General features: G+C 32.8%; 1 protein-coding gene across 2 annotated transcripts in view; it reads left to right on the top strand.

The window, feature by feature from the left end:
* The window catches only part of LOC142640776 (putative leucine-rich repeat receptor-like serine/threonine-protein kinase At3g14840), a 28,127-nt gene extending 9,702 nt beyond the window's left edge, over positions 1-18,425 (top strand). The window contains exons 3-24 of one of the 2 annotated variants that reach the window (XM_075815034.1): positions 725-796; positions 887-958; positions 1,066-1,137; positions 1,672-1,743; positions 1,967-2,038; positions 2,149-2,220; positions 2,317-2,388; positions 2,491-2,562; positions 2,648-2,719; positions 3,924-3,998; positions 4,767-4,832; positions 7,012-7,068; positions 7,148-7,183; positions 7,375-7,415; positions 8,296-8,672; positions 8,769-8,964; positions 9,598-9,744; positions 10,025-10,143; positions 10,313-10,523; positions 10,632-10,869; positions 15,240-15,390; positions 17,791-18,425. In XM_075815034.1, the coding sequence (XP_075671149.1) occupies positions 725-796; positions 887-958; positions 1,066-1,137; positions 1,672-1,743; positions 1,967-2,038; positions 2,149-2,220; positions 2,317-2,388; positions 2,491-2,562; positions 2,648-2,719; positions 3,924-3,998; positions 4,767-4,832; positions 7,012-7,068; positions 7,148-7,183; positions 7,375-7,415; positions 8,296-8,672; positions 8,769-8,964; positions 9,598-9,744; positions 10,025-10,143; positions 10,313-10,523; positions 10,632-10,869; positions 15,240-15,390; positions 17,791-18,183 (2,755 nt within the window). In that variant the 3' untranslated portion in view covers positions 18,184-18,425. Of the gene's footprint in view, positions 1-724; positions 797-886; positions 959-1,065; positions 1,138-1,671; positions 1,744-1,966; positions 2,039-2,148; positions 2,221-2,316; positions 2,389-2,490; positions 2,563-2,647; positions 2,720-3,923; positions 3,999-4,751; positions 4,833-7,011; positions 7,069-7,147; positions 7,184-7,374; positions 7,416-8,295; positions 8,673-8,768; positions 8,965-9,597; positions 9,745-10,024; positions 10,144-10,312; positions 10,524-10,631; positions 10,870-15,239; positions 15,391-17,790 lie in introns of both variants that reach the window. The other variant, XM_075815033.1, reaches the window with a different exon arrangement.
* Positions 18,426-18,811: the final 386 nt, after the last annotated feature.

Here is an 18,811-nt window from a genome sequence, read left to right as displayed (position 1 = left end):
AAAAAAAGAAAAAAAGAAAAAAAAAACAAATAAAAAGAAAGGAACCAATGTATCGGTATGACTTCCTATCCAAAAAGAAGAGTATCGGTATGACTAAGGGCATGTTTGGTAAACTGTAATAGACACTGTAATGTAATAGATATTCCTATGACATAACTATTCGGTTGTTTGGTTATATTTTTATTACAATAATTAGTTATTACTTATGAATAACTATTCTTCAAAATGAGGAATAACTATTCCTTATCAAAAGTACTGAATATCTATTCCTTCACCTTATGCAATAACTTTTTTTAAAATTTCTTAAAAAGCCATTAGTTGCCACATCTTTAAAAGGAAAGAAAATAAATTTTCCTTGTTGTTAATTATTAGCTCTATTTTGAACACCCTAAAATAAGTACATTTTAGGAATTTGAATTAAAAATGATTTAATTATACCTTCTTTTTATACTTTACTAAATTGTAGATGCATATTCAGGATTCTATTCTTAAATGGTCACCAAACTAATAGATAGTAATACTTGTTACATTCCAACTTAATATATTCCTTATAATACATATTCTTATTCTCATGTAATAATCATTATAGTGTACAAAACATGCCCTAAAACTAACCATATTTATCCGCGTCTTCTTTAATTGGTATGAATTTTAAATTAAATTTTTTTAAGGAAAAAATAAAAATTAAAAGGAAAAACACATTTTTCTACTGCTGGAAATACAGATTTCTGAAAGAACAAAATCTCCCGGGCACTCTGCCACCAGAACTGGTGAACTTGCCGTATCTTGAAAAAATGTAAGTGCTAGTCAATAGCAAATACTTAACCTGTCTATGATTTTGTGGTTTTCATCTCTTATTTATAATTTATGGCGTCTCCTTATACAGTGACCTGACCCGTAACTACCTTAACGGCACAATCCCTCCAAAATGGGGCTCCTTCACAAGGCTTCTCAACATGTACTCTCTCTCTCTCTCTCTCTCTCTCTCTATCCCTCTGTGTGTGTGTGTGTGTATTTTTGTTTGTGACTTTCATATTGTTACTCATGGCTTCTCCTGTATTGCAGTTCTCTTCTTGGAAACCGGTTGACCGGTTCCATTCCCAAAGAGCTTGGAAATATCTCCACTCTCAAAAGTTTGTGAGTTCTTACTCTTACTGCGCACCCCCACCATTTCACTCTGTTTCTATACAATGTATGATGCCCCCTTATTGATATTGAATTAGTTGAGTGAGGGTAGTGTGGATGTGTGATAAATACCATGTCGGGGCAAATTTTTCCGAATAATATTATTTTGATAATAATGATTTAAATTGGTACCGTTTTGAAATCATTTGGGTATGTAGCAAAACCCAATTTTGAAGTGTGGAAAAACACAATCGCTTAAAATTCAGTCAAGTCAGCTGAAATCGTGTTTTCAAAACACGATTTTAAGAGTTGAAATTGTATCTCTAAAGGTTGATTTTATATTAGAGGCTAGATTCTCAAGTAACTCCAAAATGGTACCAATGTAAATAAATAATATTTAAAAAGTATTGTTTTACAAAATTTCTCCCCATTTCAGGTATATACTAAACTAGTCATTTTAAGGTGTAGTGCAAATGTGGCTAGCATTTTTCCTTGCATCGTTTCACAATGTTTTGTTATAAAGGAATTCCAATTTGTTATCAACAGGGTCCTTGAGTTCAATATGCTTTCTGGAAGTCTTCCTATACAGCTTGGGAAACTAATCAACATAGAAAGGCTGTAAGACCCTTCATTTTCATTATTACTTTTTAAAAAATATTGCATTATACTTCTTTTTTTTTTCTTTTGGTTGGCCTGCCTCCCTGTAGTAAGGTGTAACAATTTCATTATGATCAAGCAAAATTGATTTACATTAAATTTTTTTTTTTACTTGTATAAGTGTATTGATGCATATCTTTTTTAGCTTATTGGCTTTTCTAAATTGGTATTGTTATTGTCATAGACACTTTACTTCAAACTATTTTACTGGGGAGATACCTGAAACGTTTGCAGGGCTAACGACAATGAAAGACTTGTAAGTTTCAAGATCTTTTTTATTTTTATTTTTTTTTAAACTATCTTGAAGATTTTATGTGTCTATTTTACCTTCTAAATTCACATATTGCTCCTCCCCCAATAATGCAGTCGGATTGGTGACAATAATTTTTCTGGAAAGATACCCGATTTTATTCAGAATTGGACAAATCTCAATAAACTGTGAGAATTTGACTGTTTTTTTTTTTTTTTTTTTTTAAGAAAAGAATTGAACATGATGTATTATTTACTTATTAAATCAAAATTTCTTAACAACAGGGTGATTCAAGCAAGTGGTTTGAACGGGCCGATTCCTTTCCAAATTTCTGTTTTGAAAAACTTAAGTGACTTGTCAGTGTGGCTTTATAATTCTGTAGTTATTAATTTTTTTTTATAGGCAACTGTATTTTTTTTTAATATACTTCTTACTCCTATTCGAATTTCGATATCTAGGAGAATTAGTGACTTAAGAGGACCTGAAGCAAATTTCCCGCCACTTCATAATATGAAAAAGATGAAAACTCTGTGAGTTAGATACTTCAATTAAAAGTATGATTTTACTATTGTTATTATTTTGCAACTTAATATAAAATATTTGGTTCTGTTTCAGGATACTAAGGAGTTGCAATATTACTGGGCAACTACCTGAATACCTTGGGAATATGACTAACCTGAAAACCTTGTCAGTATATAATTCTTTTTTACTTTCTTGTTTGCTGTACATTTTTTTCCTACTATTTTAAGGGTCATGTAGGATAGGCCAAATCAAATTATTGACTCTGCATTTTGGCTGTCTGATGGTAGCAATTATCCAAAAGGCAGTTTACATGCGTGTGGGCATGTGTGCACGCATGCTTGCAGACAGTTTTAAGTTTTAACTACCAACCATGGATATGCATGAATATATGCTAGCATAAGTACAAGACATCTATATATATGCTGATGGACTATAAATCCAAATGTCTTTTTCCTTTTTATTCCTTCTCAGAAAAGAGTACTAATGTTTTAGGAGAATAAGGAAAAAGTGAATCTTGTGATTGACCAGTCAGAGGTTATGAAAATGAAGAGAAAGGCTTCTATGGTAAAATCATATCAGGAACCCAAAAGAAGTGACATCCTTGAGAATGGAAATAAAATTTTTCTTTAACTTAGTGAAAAAGGAAAAAGAAAAAGAGTTGTATCTTAAAACTTTTGAGTTTATTGTACCCCTGGAGCATTACCATGTAAGCAAATGATATCTAAATGCCCATGTGGAACACAAGTTCACGGTTTTCTGTGTGTGTTTATCTAAGTCATGTGCATGTGTTGTGTCTCATTCCATCTCAAATGAATTAGATGCTTGATACAAGTATGTTTACTCAATAGTTATTGTTGGTACATATTTTGTGAAGTGATATGCATGAGCAGGAAAATGAGAAATTTGAATAGCCATTTTGGCTCAAAGTTACCACTGCACATAAATCAAGTTCATTTTTATTTTCAGCTTCATTGAAAGAAAAAAGAAGAAGAATTTTTTGTTCTCATTTATTTAAAATCCAAATCATGCTCAAGTCTGCAGTAGGATTCCCCCCCCCCCCCCCCTCGCTTGCTTGAAAAAAAAAATTTTAAAGAGAGAATTTTTTATATATATTTATATAATAACCAAATCAAGTACAAGTCTCCAATAAATACTTGTTTAGGAGATAGTTATGTTAAATAAATAGTCTTTTAGTTTTTATACTTTTTTATTTTATTTATTTATATTTTTTCTTATGTTTCTTTCTATTGCAAACTTCAATATGTTATTTGCATAATACAATTTTTCAAGTAAATGATTTGAATTTTTTTCCCCTTTTTGTGAGAGTTTTCAGTTTCTCTGAAATTTGATTATATAAGTTCTCTTGCAGAGACCTCAGTTTTAACAAACTAACTGGAGGAGTTCCAAGCAGCTATGATGGTCTTCTAAAAAAGATGGATTTCATGTAAGCATTTTGACTTTAGATGTAGATTTCCTTACACTGAAGTAAAGGAAGCTGTCTAAGAAATTGTGTGAAAATGTTTGATTTTGTTCCATTCTGAACATACCAAGTAGCCACTATATCAATTTGATTAATTGCACAAATCCAAAATTTTGGCCTTAAAACATCTCGAGTAAGATAAACGAATCAAGTAATGATAACCTTTTTTGCATTAAAGTAAAATGCAAGATGAATTTTAGGCTTAAAGTTGGCTAGTGTGTGCCTAATCCAACAATATGCTTTAAGGATAGAGTTATCAAAAAGCCTATAGAGTAAAATCTAGCCATCCATAAAATGATTACTGAAGTTAAATGTAGACCATTCTTGGGATTCAAGTGATAGTCCAGTAGTGATGGCATCCTTTATGGAGCCTCATGCCTATGGTTCAAACCTCCCTCCCCCTTTCCCACTATCATCTACCTATATATGTATAAAATAAAAAAATGTAGACCCTTCTTTATTGTCTTCTGAGTCAGAGTTCCTCTGTCATATGGTGGACGCAATTAACAGTCCTACTTCTATTGGCTAGAGGTGGGGGACCCTTTTTTTTTTTCCTCCAATTCACCGCTGTTAACATATGTATTCCAAAATCATGAGAATGTGTACATGTGTGTGTTTATATTTCAAGTTAGCCATTTCACTGAGCTCAAAATTTGTGTCACTGGCAAGTCATATCAATGTGCTGTGTAACTACATAAGTTGTTCTGAATCTTGTAGATTGAATTTGTTTAGGTTTCTAACTGGAAACTTGCTAAGTGGACCAGTGCCTCCTTGGATGCTAAAAAGAAGCGGCAGCATGTAAGCTTCTATTCCAAATTAATGTGAAGGAGTATGTATCATATGCATTAATTCATTAAAGGGTAAATCATTAAAATTCATGCATTATTTGTTCCCCTTTAATTTGCCAACTCCTGTGGAGAATGTATTGTATAATGTAGGCAATCTAGGTTTAATTGTGTTCTCAACATCTGTTGATAACCACTGGTATTAAGTAGTTATTTGCATTGGATATAATTTCTTCCATCTGATTTGTTGTGGATGGTTATGTATAAAGGAACCTTTTTTGCAATGAATATTGTTTCTTTCAAGGTTAATTTACAAAACCATCTTAGATAGTTAATCAATTGCAGCATAAACGAGTGCATCAAAATATATTAAATACTGGAGTCATAGGAAACATGTTGGGGGATATTTGGGGACTAGCATAGTAAGGGAGGATAAAATAGTAAGTTAATACACGTTTGAAAGGTTTTAGCAAACTAGCATCTCGAGTTTTAGAAACTCAAGTTGTATACAAAACTCGAGTCTCCGAAACTTGCTTTATACTTGATGACTTGGACAGGAAAATGCCACATAGATCTCGCCAAATCAAAATCGAGTCTCTAAGACTTGATTTTCTTAGTGAAAAACCTGGAAATCGAGTCTGTAAGACTTGAGTTCCACAGAGAGCACAACAAGAACAACGAAGAAGGAGAAGAAACCCAGCAGAACAAAAAGAAGAGAAAACCAGTAGAAGAAAACCAGCAGAACAAGAAAAGCATCTCCAAAAAAAAAAAACCCAACCTTAACAATGAAGTTCTGTGGAAATTAGTCTCATATTCATGGAATTAGAGGAGATCTTATCATTGTTGTTAAGGGAAGTGAAGGAAGGTTCTAGAAGATGAAGTTATACATATCGACAAAGGGGATAAAGTGACTGACTATATCGAGCTCCGACGCCAGGAAGGGATTGCCGGAGACGGCAAAGGCGACGATGGCGTTGAGGTGTCGGATTCCGAGCCAGACTTTGCTTCCAGTGGCGCTAGTGCTCGGGATCGTGCTGCCATTTCTCTTCATTAGAATTGCGTTTTTGGTTCTCGAATCCACCACTGCTTGCTATTCTACTCTCGGTAAATTCTAATTTCCCTTTTCTTAAGAATAGAATGAAGATGAATCCCAGTAGAAGAAGAACAAAACAAAGATGAAGAAGAAACCCAGAACGAAGAAATGAAGTTGAATGGTATTTGCTAATGAAGGAACTCGAGTTCCACGTGGATTCCACGTGAATAATTTTTGTTTGCCAGCTCTGGAACTCAAGCATTTAAGACTCGAGTTCTATCATGAAACTCGAGTTTTAAAAACTTGAGATGCTATTTTTCCACATTGTTTTGCAAAATCACCACTAATGAAATTGTTAAAAATTTAAGGCCAAATGGAAAAAAAATTCAAACATGTTGCCTATACACTTCCCTAGCATTTTGCAAAACTCATAAAAGTATTGTGGGGATTCCAAAAGTTTCTAAAGGTTTCCTACTCTCCATAGTCTTCAGTTATTGTATATTCATTCAAAAAAAAAAAAAAGAATCATTTATTTGATAAAATTTTAATCACTTAATCGCTTCAGGAGCCTATCACTTCAAAAGCCTAATCTTCTACTTCTACGTAGTCTTATCCTTTGCACTGATGCACACAAATTGTCCTATCCCTTGCAATCCCTCACCCATGCACACATCAATTATCCTACCCTTTGCAATCCACCCATGCATCATCCAAGAATTGAACAGTGATGAGTCGTATCACTAAGCTCCAGCTATCGTATTATATCTCCTTTTTAACTTCAAACTTTAAATTTTAGTATCTTTGTATAGTTCATAGTTTAACATGAAGGAAGGAGTCTCCTTATTTTAGGTTAGCTCTTATGATCTTGATATTTGGATATGGGATTGATTATTTACATTATCAAAAACACAAAGGTATATTGGGCTTAGGTAATGTAATGGTAAGCATCTTTCCCATATAAGAGTGGTTTAGCTTATATGTGGGAGTTTGGATGAAATCTTTATCTCCTAAAATATGTAGGATTGAGTTTCACTGAATGAAAAATGAAATATTATTACCCCTTCCATATGTGTTATCAACTATCCTGCGTAAAATAAAAGTTTATTATTCATGCTTCATTCTGTTAGGTAATGAATTACATCATAATTTTTATGTGCAGTGATCTTTCATATAACAACTTTCCCAATGGAAGCTTAATTTGTGAACACCAAAGCTTGTAAGAATGCTTTTGTCCGTGTGTAAGTGTGATCTTTTATTTACTAGCTAAGCTGTGGACTTGGTGATATTTTATGTAGGAACTTGTTTAAAACCTCTTCAAAGGGGAGTGACACGTAAGTTTTTTAAGTTCACCTTTCAAAGCATGCATTACAAAGGTTTTTTTATATTAACTTTCTGGTATATTGTCTTGATACATTTTATTTATTTATTTATAATCTTCAATGTAATATTGTCTTGAGTCATGTAACATATATTTAATCACAATGTAATATTGCTGACTTGCTTTGGTGGATTGCCTTATCAGTGGAAATATTTCGTGTCTGAGAAGCTCTTCTTGTCCAAAAAGTAAGTTCTTGTTTGGGCTATTATAAAATTGATTTAGTATAAAATTCTTCAAGATTTACCTATCAAAAAAAAAAAAAAAAAATCTTCAAGATTGTTATGCTCATGATTGCTTTGGTTCAGATCTGTACCACTTCCTCAAATATATCCTGGAGGGTTTTTTCTCACGCTTGTAACCATACTGAATAATGAATATGTTTTAAGAGATCCTACATTACATCTAAGTTTTAAAATTCTTCTATGCTACACAATTTTGCGGTTGCTAAATCATTTTACAGTTTCAAGTCTTTCTTACTGACTTGCAGTCTTTAATGTGACTAAGCACTAACCATGTTTTAATTTTTTGTGTTCGGAATTGAGGGCCCCTCCCTTGCTTGTGGCCTCCAAGATTGGAAATTAATTGTAAATGCTTCCAAGTTTATGAATCTTTCACATCTAATTTATGTCTTACTAAACATTTTAATTTTTAATACATCTTCCAAATTTTGTCTTTCTGAAGTCTGCAGAATAATGCTAGTGCACTGGGATTGAACTTTTGTTGGTAGGATCCATTTCTAGCCTTTATGTAGTTATCTGGCTATCTTATCTAATAGTGGCATAAGTCTCATTGGATATAGTAACACATGAGGCCACCCTCCAAATAGTACTAAACACAAGAATGAGCAGTGTCCTTGAATGACCGTCTCATTTGGCTTGATTCTGCACCAAATGAAACTCTGTCTCATCACACACTCCTCCCCCAACCGCCGCCCACAACCCCCCCCCCCTCCTCCGCCAAAAAAAAAGTGAAAAAAATATTTTCCTTATATAATTTGCATTAATATTAATTTAAATATGTTTAAAATGTTCAGGTGTTACTAATCCATTTTTCCTATTTCCCCAGTTGTCTACTCCCTCCAGATAAATTGTGGCGGACCACAAGTACCTATAAATGGAGATACTATGTATGATGACGATATGGAGCCAGGTGGAGCTTCAAAGTTCCTTCAGAGAGGAAATTGGGCATTTAGCAGCACTGGTGACTTCACGGATGATGGCGATATTACAGGCATTTATATTTTAGGAAATTCCTCCAAACTCACTATGGCTAATCCTGAACTATACATGACTGCACGCCTTTCTCCTCTGTCTTTTACTTATTATGCCTTTTGTTTGGGAAATGGGCCTTACAAAATAAACCTCCATTTTGCGGAGATAAAGTTCACCAATGATAATACATATAGCAGCTTGGGAAGGCGTGTATTTGATATTTATATTCAGGTATTTAATGACATTATGCTCTGACCTTCATCAACCAAAGTTGTTATGTTTATAGGTTGTTACTAGCTGGTCACTAACATGTTTAGAATATTGAAGGGAGAGCTAGTGGAGAAGGATTTCAATATTGCAGATGAAGCTGGTGGAGTTGGCATTGAAGTCATAAAACCTTATCTCGCAGTTGTGAATAATAACACCTTAGAGATCCGTTTTTATTGGGCTGGGAAGGGTACAACTGGCATCCCTAAAAGAGGAGTCTATGGTCCTCTTATTTCGGCAATTTCTGTTCATCCTGGTAGGTTTAGACCTTGCATTAGCTACTTGTAATCAATTTTGGACTCTTAGAAATAGACCATGTATTAACTTGCAAATCCATGTTTATCTTCATTCTATAAATTCAACATTGTCAAGAAATTCTTTTAGGGTAATGCCCTAGGATCTACAATCTACCCATTTATTTAACTATGTGACAAAAGTATTTTGGGTTTTGGCTTTTCAATCAGGATTTTTTTTTTTTTGGGTCTAATTTTATTAGTTTGATATATAGGACCCCAGAATGTGTCTAAACTCTTATACCATTATTGTGATGATTAATGCATTCATTCATCAGTATGTGGGTACAAATCCCACAGAATTCGGATGGAGTGGATTTTATTTTCATTTTTATTTTATTTTTCTTAAAATCTCTACTGGATTCAGGAAAATTTAAGCTGATAATTGTCCTAGTGTTTTGAAAAACAGTCGTGTTCATTTAAATTTAGAACTTGAGAAGAGAGAAATAATCTTGATTATTTCTTCATTGAAGTGGTTGTAATGGTTTTGATGGAATATTTTGTGTTCTTTATGCATTACATGGTTGGCTGGATCATGATTTTACCCCCTTTCTGAGGCACTAATATTATATCTTTTGAACTATTTCTTCAATTAGACTTTAAACCCCCATCAGAAAATGGCAGCAGTGTATCAGTAAGAGAAGTAGTTGGAATAGTGGCTGTAGGAGCATTTGTTCTATTTCTGGTTCTGGGTATCCTCTGGTGGAAAGGCTGTCTAGGACAGAAGAGCAGAATGGGACAAGGTATTTAGTATTGTAAATGCATATTGATCTGTTCCTAAGGAAAACTTATATGTTCAGTGAATTGGATTTTGCATTGGAGCTTTTTGCATGTGTATATATGCCCCTGATACGCATGCTTGTAGAATGCCTGAATGCCTGTTGTAGGAATTGACTGCATATGGGTGTTTTAAAACTTATGATTTATTACATCTGCTCAAATGTTTTGACAAAACCTTAAAAAATTGTAAAAATTTTCAATTTTCCTAGATATAATTCATATGTGAATTTGATTCTTCTACAGATCTAAGGGGTTTAGACTTGCAAACTGGTTTGTTTACCTTGAGGCAAATCAGAGCTGCAACTAACAACTTTGATATTTCCAATAAAGTTGGAGAAGGTGGTTTTGGTTCTGTTTATAAGGTATTTAACACTAAATTTAACATTGATATTTTCTATTTGAACTTTCATTATTGAGTTTTGACTCCACAAACACACACACACACACAAAAAAAAAAAAAAAAAAAAAACCCTATCCTTGTTGCAGTTTCTTCCTTCTTATGTTAAGATGTTGGAAATTATATTCTCACAGGGCCTCTTGTCAGATGGTACAACAATTGCAGTAAAGCAGCTTTCTTCCAAATCAAAACAAGGAAATCGCGAGTTCGTGAATGAGATAGGCATGATTTCTGCTCTTCAACACCCTCATCTTGTTAAGCTCTATGGATGTTGCATTGAAGGAAATCAACTATTGCTAGTATATGAGTACATGGAAAACAATAGCCTTGCTCGAGCTTTGTTTGGTAAAAATTTACTTCGTACACTTGATGTTTTTGGTATTTGTAACATGCTGTAAGTAAAATAATGTATATATGTATAATTGATTTTCTATTAAATTTGATAAATTAAAGGCTCAGAAGAATGCCAGTTGAAGTTGGATTGGACAACAAGACATAAGATCTGTGTTGGGATAGCAAGAGGTTTGGCTTATCTTCATGAAGAGTCAAGATTGAAGATTGTTCATAGAGACATCAAGGCTACTAATGTTCTGCTTGATAAATATCTTAATCCTAAGATATCTGACTTCGGTTTGGCCAAGCTTGATGAAGAAGATAATACACACATAAGCACCCGCATCGCTGGAACTTAGTGAGTTACTGCCTTTGTTAATTTCTCTTTTATGAATATTATAAAAAAGTGCCGATAATAAAATTTTATCTATATAAGGGAAAAATAGGTGTTTTTTCTTGTAAGAAAATATCATAAGGATAATGGTAATGTGACATTAGGAGGACAACAACAGCAACAACAAGAACAACCAATTTTTAATCTCAAAATATTAGGGTTGGCTATAGATCCTCAATAGAGTAGTTAGAGTTGGCCCGATGCATTCTTTTTTACTATCATAATCATTGTTACGTCCTTAATTGACATGTCTATTTTTACTAATTCTACTAATTTTGTTTTAGATCTTCCTCTACATTTTCCCATTCTCTCGACTTGAATCAATTCTCTCTTTGTCATTGGTGCATTAATCACTTTCCTTTCTACATGATCAAAATTTTTTAAGCTTTTCTTCCTCATCTTTTCATTAATAGGAAAAATCCTATCTTTCCTTATATTTGCACTTATTTATATTAACACCCTCATTTTAGTTATGCTAATTTTACAAACATGTTGCTTCTCAAAACTCAAAATTTTTACCTAAAAAAAAAAAAATCAACATTCAGCACCATAGAGCATAACTAATCTTACAAAAATTTTCCTTTAACTATTCTACTACAAAATGCTCCTTATGCCCTTCTCTACTTCATCCACAATGCATTCGCATTCTCTTCATTCTTTTCATCTTTATGAAATTATTGGAAACTAATTTTAAAGACATACCTATTCTTTAATAAGAATGAGATACACAATGATCATATTCTGTGTCTCTTGTATAATAAATTCATACCTTCTTCAATATCAACTAAACCCACATAAACTGTACATGTGGCTAAAGCATGGATATGTTGATTCTACGTTCTACATACAACAAGCATAGTCTTCCAAGTTTATTGACATGGTCTCATTTATGCTACCATGACCATATAATAATCACTTTTGTAAATCTGATTATATAATAGGTGCACCATTTATGTGGTTAGAGCATAGACTACTGATTTCATGTATCATGTTCATTGTAATAATCAAAATGAGATACACAATGATCAAATTATATGGGTGAAAATATCATTTTGGTCCCTACATTTTTGACTCACTATTAATTTGGTCCATATATTTTGGTAGCAGTCAATTTAGTCATTGTTATTTTCAACTTGTAGTCAATTTAATCCACGTTATTTTCAATTTATAGTCATTATGGGTCCAAATTTGGGTTTGTTTTAGTTGTTGAGTTGATATGTGTGTCTACTAGAGTTGGAGATTGGTAAATTTGATTTGTGTTTTTGTATTTGGTTGCCAAGAGAGTTCAAGAAAATGCATGAAAAGTGATGATTTGACTATAGGGAATAAATTGACTGTATGTTGAAAATAACAGAGACTAAATTGACTTCTACCAAACTATAGGGACCAAATTAACAATAACCCCCAAATGTAGAGACCAAAATGGAATTTTCACCTCTATATGTGCCTTGTATCATAAATTCATACCTTTTTTTTATCATCAATTATACCCACAGAAACTCTAAATGTAGCAGGAGAATGGGTATATAATTGTTCAAGCTAAACTTAGATACAGTATCTTAGATATGGTTCCTTAAGTAACTTTCCTAATATTTAGTCATCTGTCTACTTAACCAAAACACTATATGGCATTAACACCATCCATTTCTTCCTTCTTTTTTGTTTTCCCCTGTATGTGTTAACACCATATACACAAAAACAAGAGAAATCTTAGAACCCCAATTTCTACACACAACAAACACAACATTTGAAGTTTATACATAAGATATTGTATCTAAGTTTTTCCTTGATTGTTCTATGTCCTACACACAACAAACACAACATTTGAAGTTTATAAACATGTTCTCATAAATGTCTGCATTATCACATATTAATCATTTTGGTATAGTTGATTATAGTTATCAACCATCAAAGTACTGTGTGTTTGCCAAAAACCCAAAGTAATAAGCATAGGGGATCTGTGATCAAACACCGTGGTCACGTTTGGAATAGAAGACACATAGAGAGAGTCAAAGAGTTCTAAGTGTCATAGTTTATAATGCTATGGTGGTGTGCCTTGAATTATATAACATGTTGACTTGTTGTAAGGAGGTGTTTAGGGATCCCATATTAGTTTAGTTTAAGTTTGCTTATGGATTTATGTATTCATTAGACTTCTCCACCTACTAGCTTAATCCTTTTGGTATATTGGATATGGAAAGCATGTGGTCTGCCAAGAGGGTGAGTGGGATGTTCATGACCTAGGTCTCCCGAGCCGATATCTGGTCAGCTGGAAGCAAGGTTTCACCGTTGAGAGCTGCCCTCTAAAATTAAGGAAGGTGGTGGTGGTTTACTTGAAACTGACCTCATTTGAGTTCTTTGTTGGGTCTGAAGTTTGGGTTATTAGCACACAAAGAGAAGAAATTGTGCATCGGTAGTAATTATGGAACTGGATAAATCCATCGGTTTTGTGAGGATTTAGAGCTGAGATTTGTCATCCTCAAATCCTAACTTAAAATCCAATTGGAAATTTTAAATTCTCGCACCAGAATTTGTAAATATTGAACCCAAATGATGGCAATGATGGCGCACCCATACACATGGTATCTTTCTCAACTTGCCCCTCTCTCCCTAGAAAATGCAAGTATTCATTTTCTTGCATTAAAAATGGTCCATTGATGCAGACAGACAATAAGAGTTGGTCTAGTTTTGATGCAGGGCCTTCTTGCCACATTTCATTGGTTACTTTAATTATTACCGAGTCTTTGAAGTTTTTTGGTTAGAAATTAGTTGGTTCAATTTTAATTAAAAGTATGGTTGGATAAGGGCAACATGGTAATTTCTAGATTTCCTAGAACGTGTTGTCATTGGCTGTTGGAAAGGCCCATGAGTCTTATTTTGTGTTTTGAGTCCTTTTCCTATTAGGTTTAGAAGTTCTTAAGCATTCTTTGTTATTAATAATCCTAGTCTTTATAGAATTAGGTTATTTAGGAGTCCTATTCCTTCTAGAAAAGGTTTTAACAATAGCTTATATTAAGGTTTTATTGTAGTCAATAATATTCATAATGAAATTGATTCTAATATATTTCCTGCAACTTATTTTAACCTTTGAGAGTGTGATTGCCTTTCCCCTACTTAAGTGTGATTGGCTTAGGGTTTACCTTTCTTTAAATCTTGTTTTATTGACAATTTTAATGCCAAACATCCATCAACATCAATCCTAATTCAAGAACCTTTCAAAATCTTATCAAGAAATCCAATTTAGTGTTGAATTCCAAAAAATCCTACATCATGAATGCAAGTTGTCTTTCAATCTGCCTCATGCTATTTAATTTTGTTCTAGTTGTTTTTTACAAATTACCTTTAGATTGCCTTATATATATGAAAAAATTCCCTTTAGATTGTTTTCTTAGCGTGCTAGAGAGTAACAATTAAACTTCTAAAGATCATATAGGTCACAATTTTGGGTTACTTATCAGCTTAACTTATCTTTATACCAAAATGATACGGACAATGCCATTTACATGAATATGGATAAGGTTGAATTTATGTTGTATGTTTTGGTCAACAAGTAAGCACTCAAGCCAGTCTAATAAATCCCACATTGTCATGTATCATTATAGCTAAAAACAATCTAGAAGAAAATCCTTCATATCTTTTCGCATAATCTCAAGACTTATATAAGAATTTGTTCCATTGCTAGTTTGCTACTACATCAACAAAACCAACAGCATGCTGCTATCGATGTCAAGTGTCAACATCTCATTATAATCTTTATCTAGGAAATCTTAATTTAATATTTGTAAAGGTTGCAACTCTAGAGGTGGCTGGACTATGGCTTATGGCACCATGAGTTTGGTCCATGAAGGTTTTGTTGGCTTTTAAAAGCATTTCTTCTTGATCTTCAACCTGTTGAGACCATTTTCATCTTACTTTTACATAGGTTTTCATTTAGGAACTTCATTGATGAATTCGTAAATGCTTCATTAAATGACATCAAACTCACAAGAATTTTGATTTTTTGAAGGAAAGTACTAAGGAAACACATCTAGAATAGAAGACATTCGGGGAAACTATTTATTAATTAGGCAAGAAAACGAGAGAAAAATCAAGGGAATTTTTACACTCAATTTGGTTTGAAGGAAATGGGTGAGGAAACAAAAGGGGGGAAAAAACAAATGTTTATAGGAAAATTTTAATATTGAGCTTAATGCAAGGAAAATGTTTTGAGTATCCTTCAATTCATCTTTGTTGAATATTGCTATAATAAGCATTCTTCTACCTATTAAAAAAAAAGGGTAAAACATTGAAATATGCTTGGTGGAAAAGTTGTGCATAATTTTGTGTTATTGCAGTGGATATATGGCACCTGAGTACGCAATGCGGGGTTATTTGACTGACAAAGCAGATGTTTATAGTTTTGGGGTTGTTACCTTGGAAATTGTTAGTGGGAGGAGCAACACTAGTCACCGACCAAAGGAGGAACCTTTTAACCTTCTTGATTGGGTAAGTTTGATCTTTTACACTTTTCATTTTATTGCTTTTTATTGTTCTTGTTTAATTTTTATTTGGGCTCTTTAAGTTTTTGGGAAAACACAAGTTAGGTATATATACACGCAAGTTAAGGTCAATTTTGATTTATGCCAAATCTGTTTAAAATTTTGGATTTGAAACCCTACTATTAGATATTGGTTAAATTCAAGCCCGTCTGCCTATATTCATTTTTGAGACGGCCGTTAAATGTTACTCAAGCTCAAAAAGACAAAATTTTAATGCATCAAAACTATGTCATTTTGTCTAGGTCAAGAAAAAAGTCCATACCCAATTAAAATCTTTTTTTCTTGCTAAGAGGCTTGTAGCTCTAAAAGCAGTTCTTAAGTGTTTTTAACCAAGACACTTCTAGCATGATTTTAAAAAAAGACTAGACTAGTTGGTTCAACCAATTCGATAGTGAACCGATGCTAATACCAGTCAAGATATTCACAAAAACTAGTAATGCATAAAAAGTCTGCTCAAAACTAGAAAACCGGTGATTTAATTGTCCTGAATTGGCAATCGGGATGATTGAACTGGTTTTGAGTGAAGAGAGATTTTTCAGATCTAATTAGATATTTGGTCGACGATTTGAATGGTTGAAGTGGTTAAGGAAAACGCAAAGAATAGGAGAAGCTCGATCTTGGATCTAAACGAACAAAAACTGTAAACAATTTCACTAGAAAGGAATCTCAAAACTTGGATTTGAAGTTTGCAATGCAGATGGTACACTTGCTAGTATTATTCTTTGCAACTTATTTGTTAGATTCTAGACTTCAAACTTTAGATGGCTCTATAAAATATTATTATTGTGTGGCTCTTTTATTATTATTTTTTTCATCATTTGTACTGTTCTCTTTCAACTTACAAGTTACAAGTTACAACACACAATACAAGTTATAATAATAATACTAATAATAATAATAATAATATTAACTAGGACCAAAATATTTCAAAATTGATTAATTTGGTCTCTAAACTTAACTTAGTCCCAAAACACCGTTAGGCTTGTTAGTAATTTTTTCTATTCTCTCTTACGGAACAAATTGGATTAGGGACCAAATTGGTCAGTTTTGAAATGTTTTGACCTGTTTGGCATTAGCCCAAACTTGAGAGTATGTTATTAGAATTTACCCCTAAAATATAATAATAAAAAAGAAAAAGAAAATATAAACTATTTGGTTCTTCTCCCATCTGATATATTATTATCCCATAATTGTGCCAATAATTTTATTGTTTTTTATTTTCTTTTGGTTCAAATACTCCTAAAAGGTCTTTTATTTTTAGATTTTCTTTGTTAAAACGTTTAGAACATATTATTGCTTCCATTTTTTTAGTATAATAAGATGGAAAAAGTCACTCACAAATTATTTTAATTATCTAAAATATTTTCTAGTTAATATTATTAGTTATTATAAATGTATAATTTATTTGTTTAATTTAATAATTATTTATGATATTACCGGTTCAACCATCAGTTCAACCTTTGTTGGACTAGAGAATCAGGAACTAGTCCCCTTTTTAGTTCTTTCTTTGTTCTAGTTTTTAAATTTATTATTTAGTTCAAATCCCCTCTAGCTCTCAATTTGGGTTAACTGAGTCAAAGTGACATCACTGATCATGATGACCACAATTACCACTTAGCCAATCAAACCACCAAATCTCAAAATCCCCAAGTCTCTACATGATCGACCCAAATCTCTTTGCACTCCCTAAACTAAGAGCCTTGAAGTCAAATTCAAAAAACACAATAGCCTTTAGCTATTTGAATTTCACTCTATTTAGATGCCTAGAAACGTTAGGATTTGAATTCTTTTATTTTATTTTTGAATCATTTAGTTTTTATGTATTTTTTTTTTTAATTTAAAACTTTTTTGTTAGACTATTTAATTTATGTGAAATAATTAAAATGACATATCATATTTTTTTGGACTAATTAGCACGTGACAAGCATGAGTGGTATTTAACAGCCACATTATCAACGAGCATGGATGAAAGGGCTTATGTCAAAATACTAAATAACATTAGAGGTTCAAATCTAAATTTTTAAATATTAGGGGGCAAAATCTAAATGATCCCATACTCTAAGGGCTCAATTTACAATCTAAAATTTTGATGGTCACATTTTCATTTAAGGCTAATTCCATATTGATAAAAAGTTTTATAATCAACATTAAGAAATTTAACTCTTTATTTTATTCCCTTACTCCTAAATTCTTCTTTCTTATTTATATACTGGCTAAGCATATGTTAATATGTCTTTATTCTCAATATGGGCAAAGATTATTGACTAGTAGCAAGTTTAGATGTGCCTCTACCAAGAGGCTTATAACTCAATTAATATCTCTTTGCGTTTCCAACATAAATATCTAGGCACACCTTTTGAAAGAGGAAGGGAATTTAATTAAGCTAGTTGATCCAAGGTTGGGCTCAGACTATAACAAAGAAGAGGTGATGGTCGTGATCCATGTGGCTCTCCTTTGCACTAATGTTTCTTCAGCGGCTAGACCCACCATGTCTTCAGTTGTGAGCATGCTCGAAGGCAACATTATTGTTCCGGATTTGGTTTCAGATATGAGTTTATTACATGATGAAATGAAAGCGAAGGAACTGCAAAAGTATTATCAAATCAATGAGGAAATCAATATGAGTGAGAGCTCGAGGCGAACAATGTCAACGGACGGCCCGTGGACTGCTACTTCTTCATCAGCTGCTGATCTCTACCCAATCAATCCAGAATCTGGTCTCTTGGAAAATAGATTTTAGAGAACCTTAAAGGTTTCTCATCATTTCTTAATGTTACAAATGATTTGATGCCTAACTATTTTAAGAACCATGTAGTTGAAATCATAGAACTTTAATATTTTTGGTTATTTTTTCAAAAGTCAGAGAGGAGAGCGAGACACAATATTGATAGATGGTGGAATTCTCTTGCAAGATGAGGATAGATGTTGGAATTCTCTTACACGAGAAAAGTGCATGTTCAGAGGCTTTTGCCTTTATTTTTTTTACATGATTTTGCATTTAAGAATTTGAAAGATGTTATTGTTTTGATAAAAAGAGAAAAATGTTTTGACGATTTTAACCTTATCCCCGCATGGTCTAGAGGCTATAACAGGGAGGTGTTTGACAAGAGCTTTACTAAACAAGGTTCCACATTAGCTACGGCCCTATATTTATTTCCTTAATGTTCTGCCTTCCCCATTTTTTGTTAGACCATGTGTGATGCTCTAAGTTGGTTGGATATTAATTGAATGTGTGTTTTGTGAGCGTGTTTTACACTCCAAACTAAATAATGTCTTGCACTCCAAATATCAAAATAAGAGATTCTCTTGCCTAATTCGAGAGTTGATACCTGATTCGAGAGTTGAATTTGGAATATGCAATTTGATGG

Source organism: Castanea sativa, chromosome 6 (genome assembly GCF_040712315.1).
Source record: "Castanea sativa cultivar Marrone di Chiusa Pesio chromosome 6, ASM4071231v1".
In the NCBI taxonomy this organism is placed as follows: Eukaryota; Viridiplantae; Streptophyta; class Magnoliopsida; order Fagales; family Fagaceae; genus Castanea; species Castanea sativa.
Note: the sequence above shows the minus strand (reverse complement) of the source record. Positions and strands in the feature narration are given on the sequence as shown.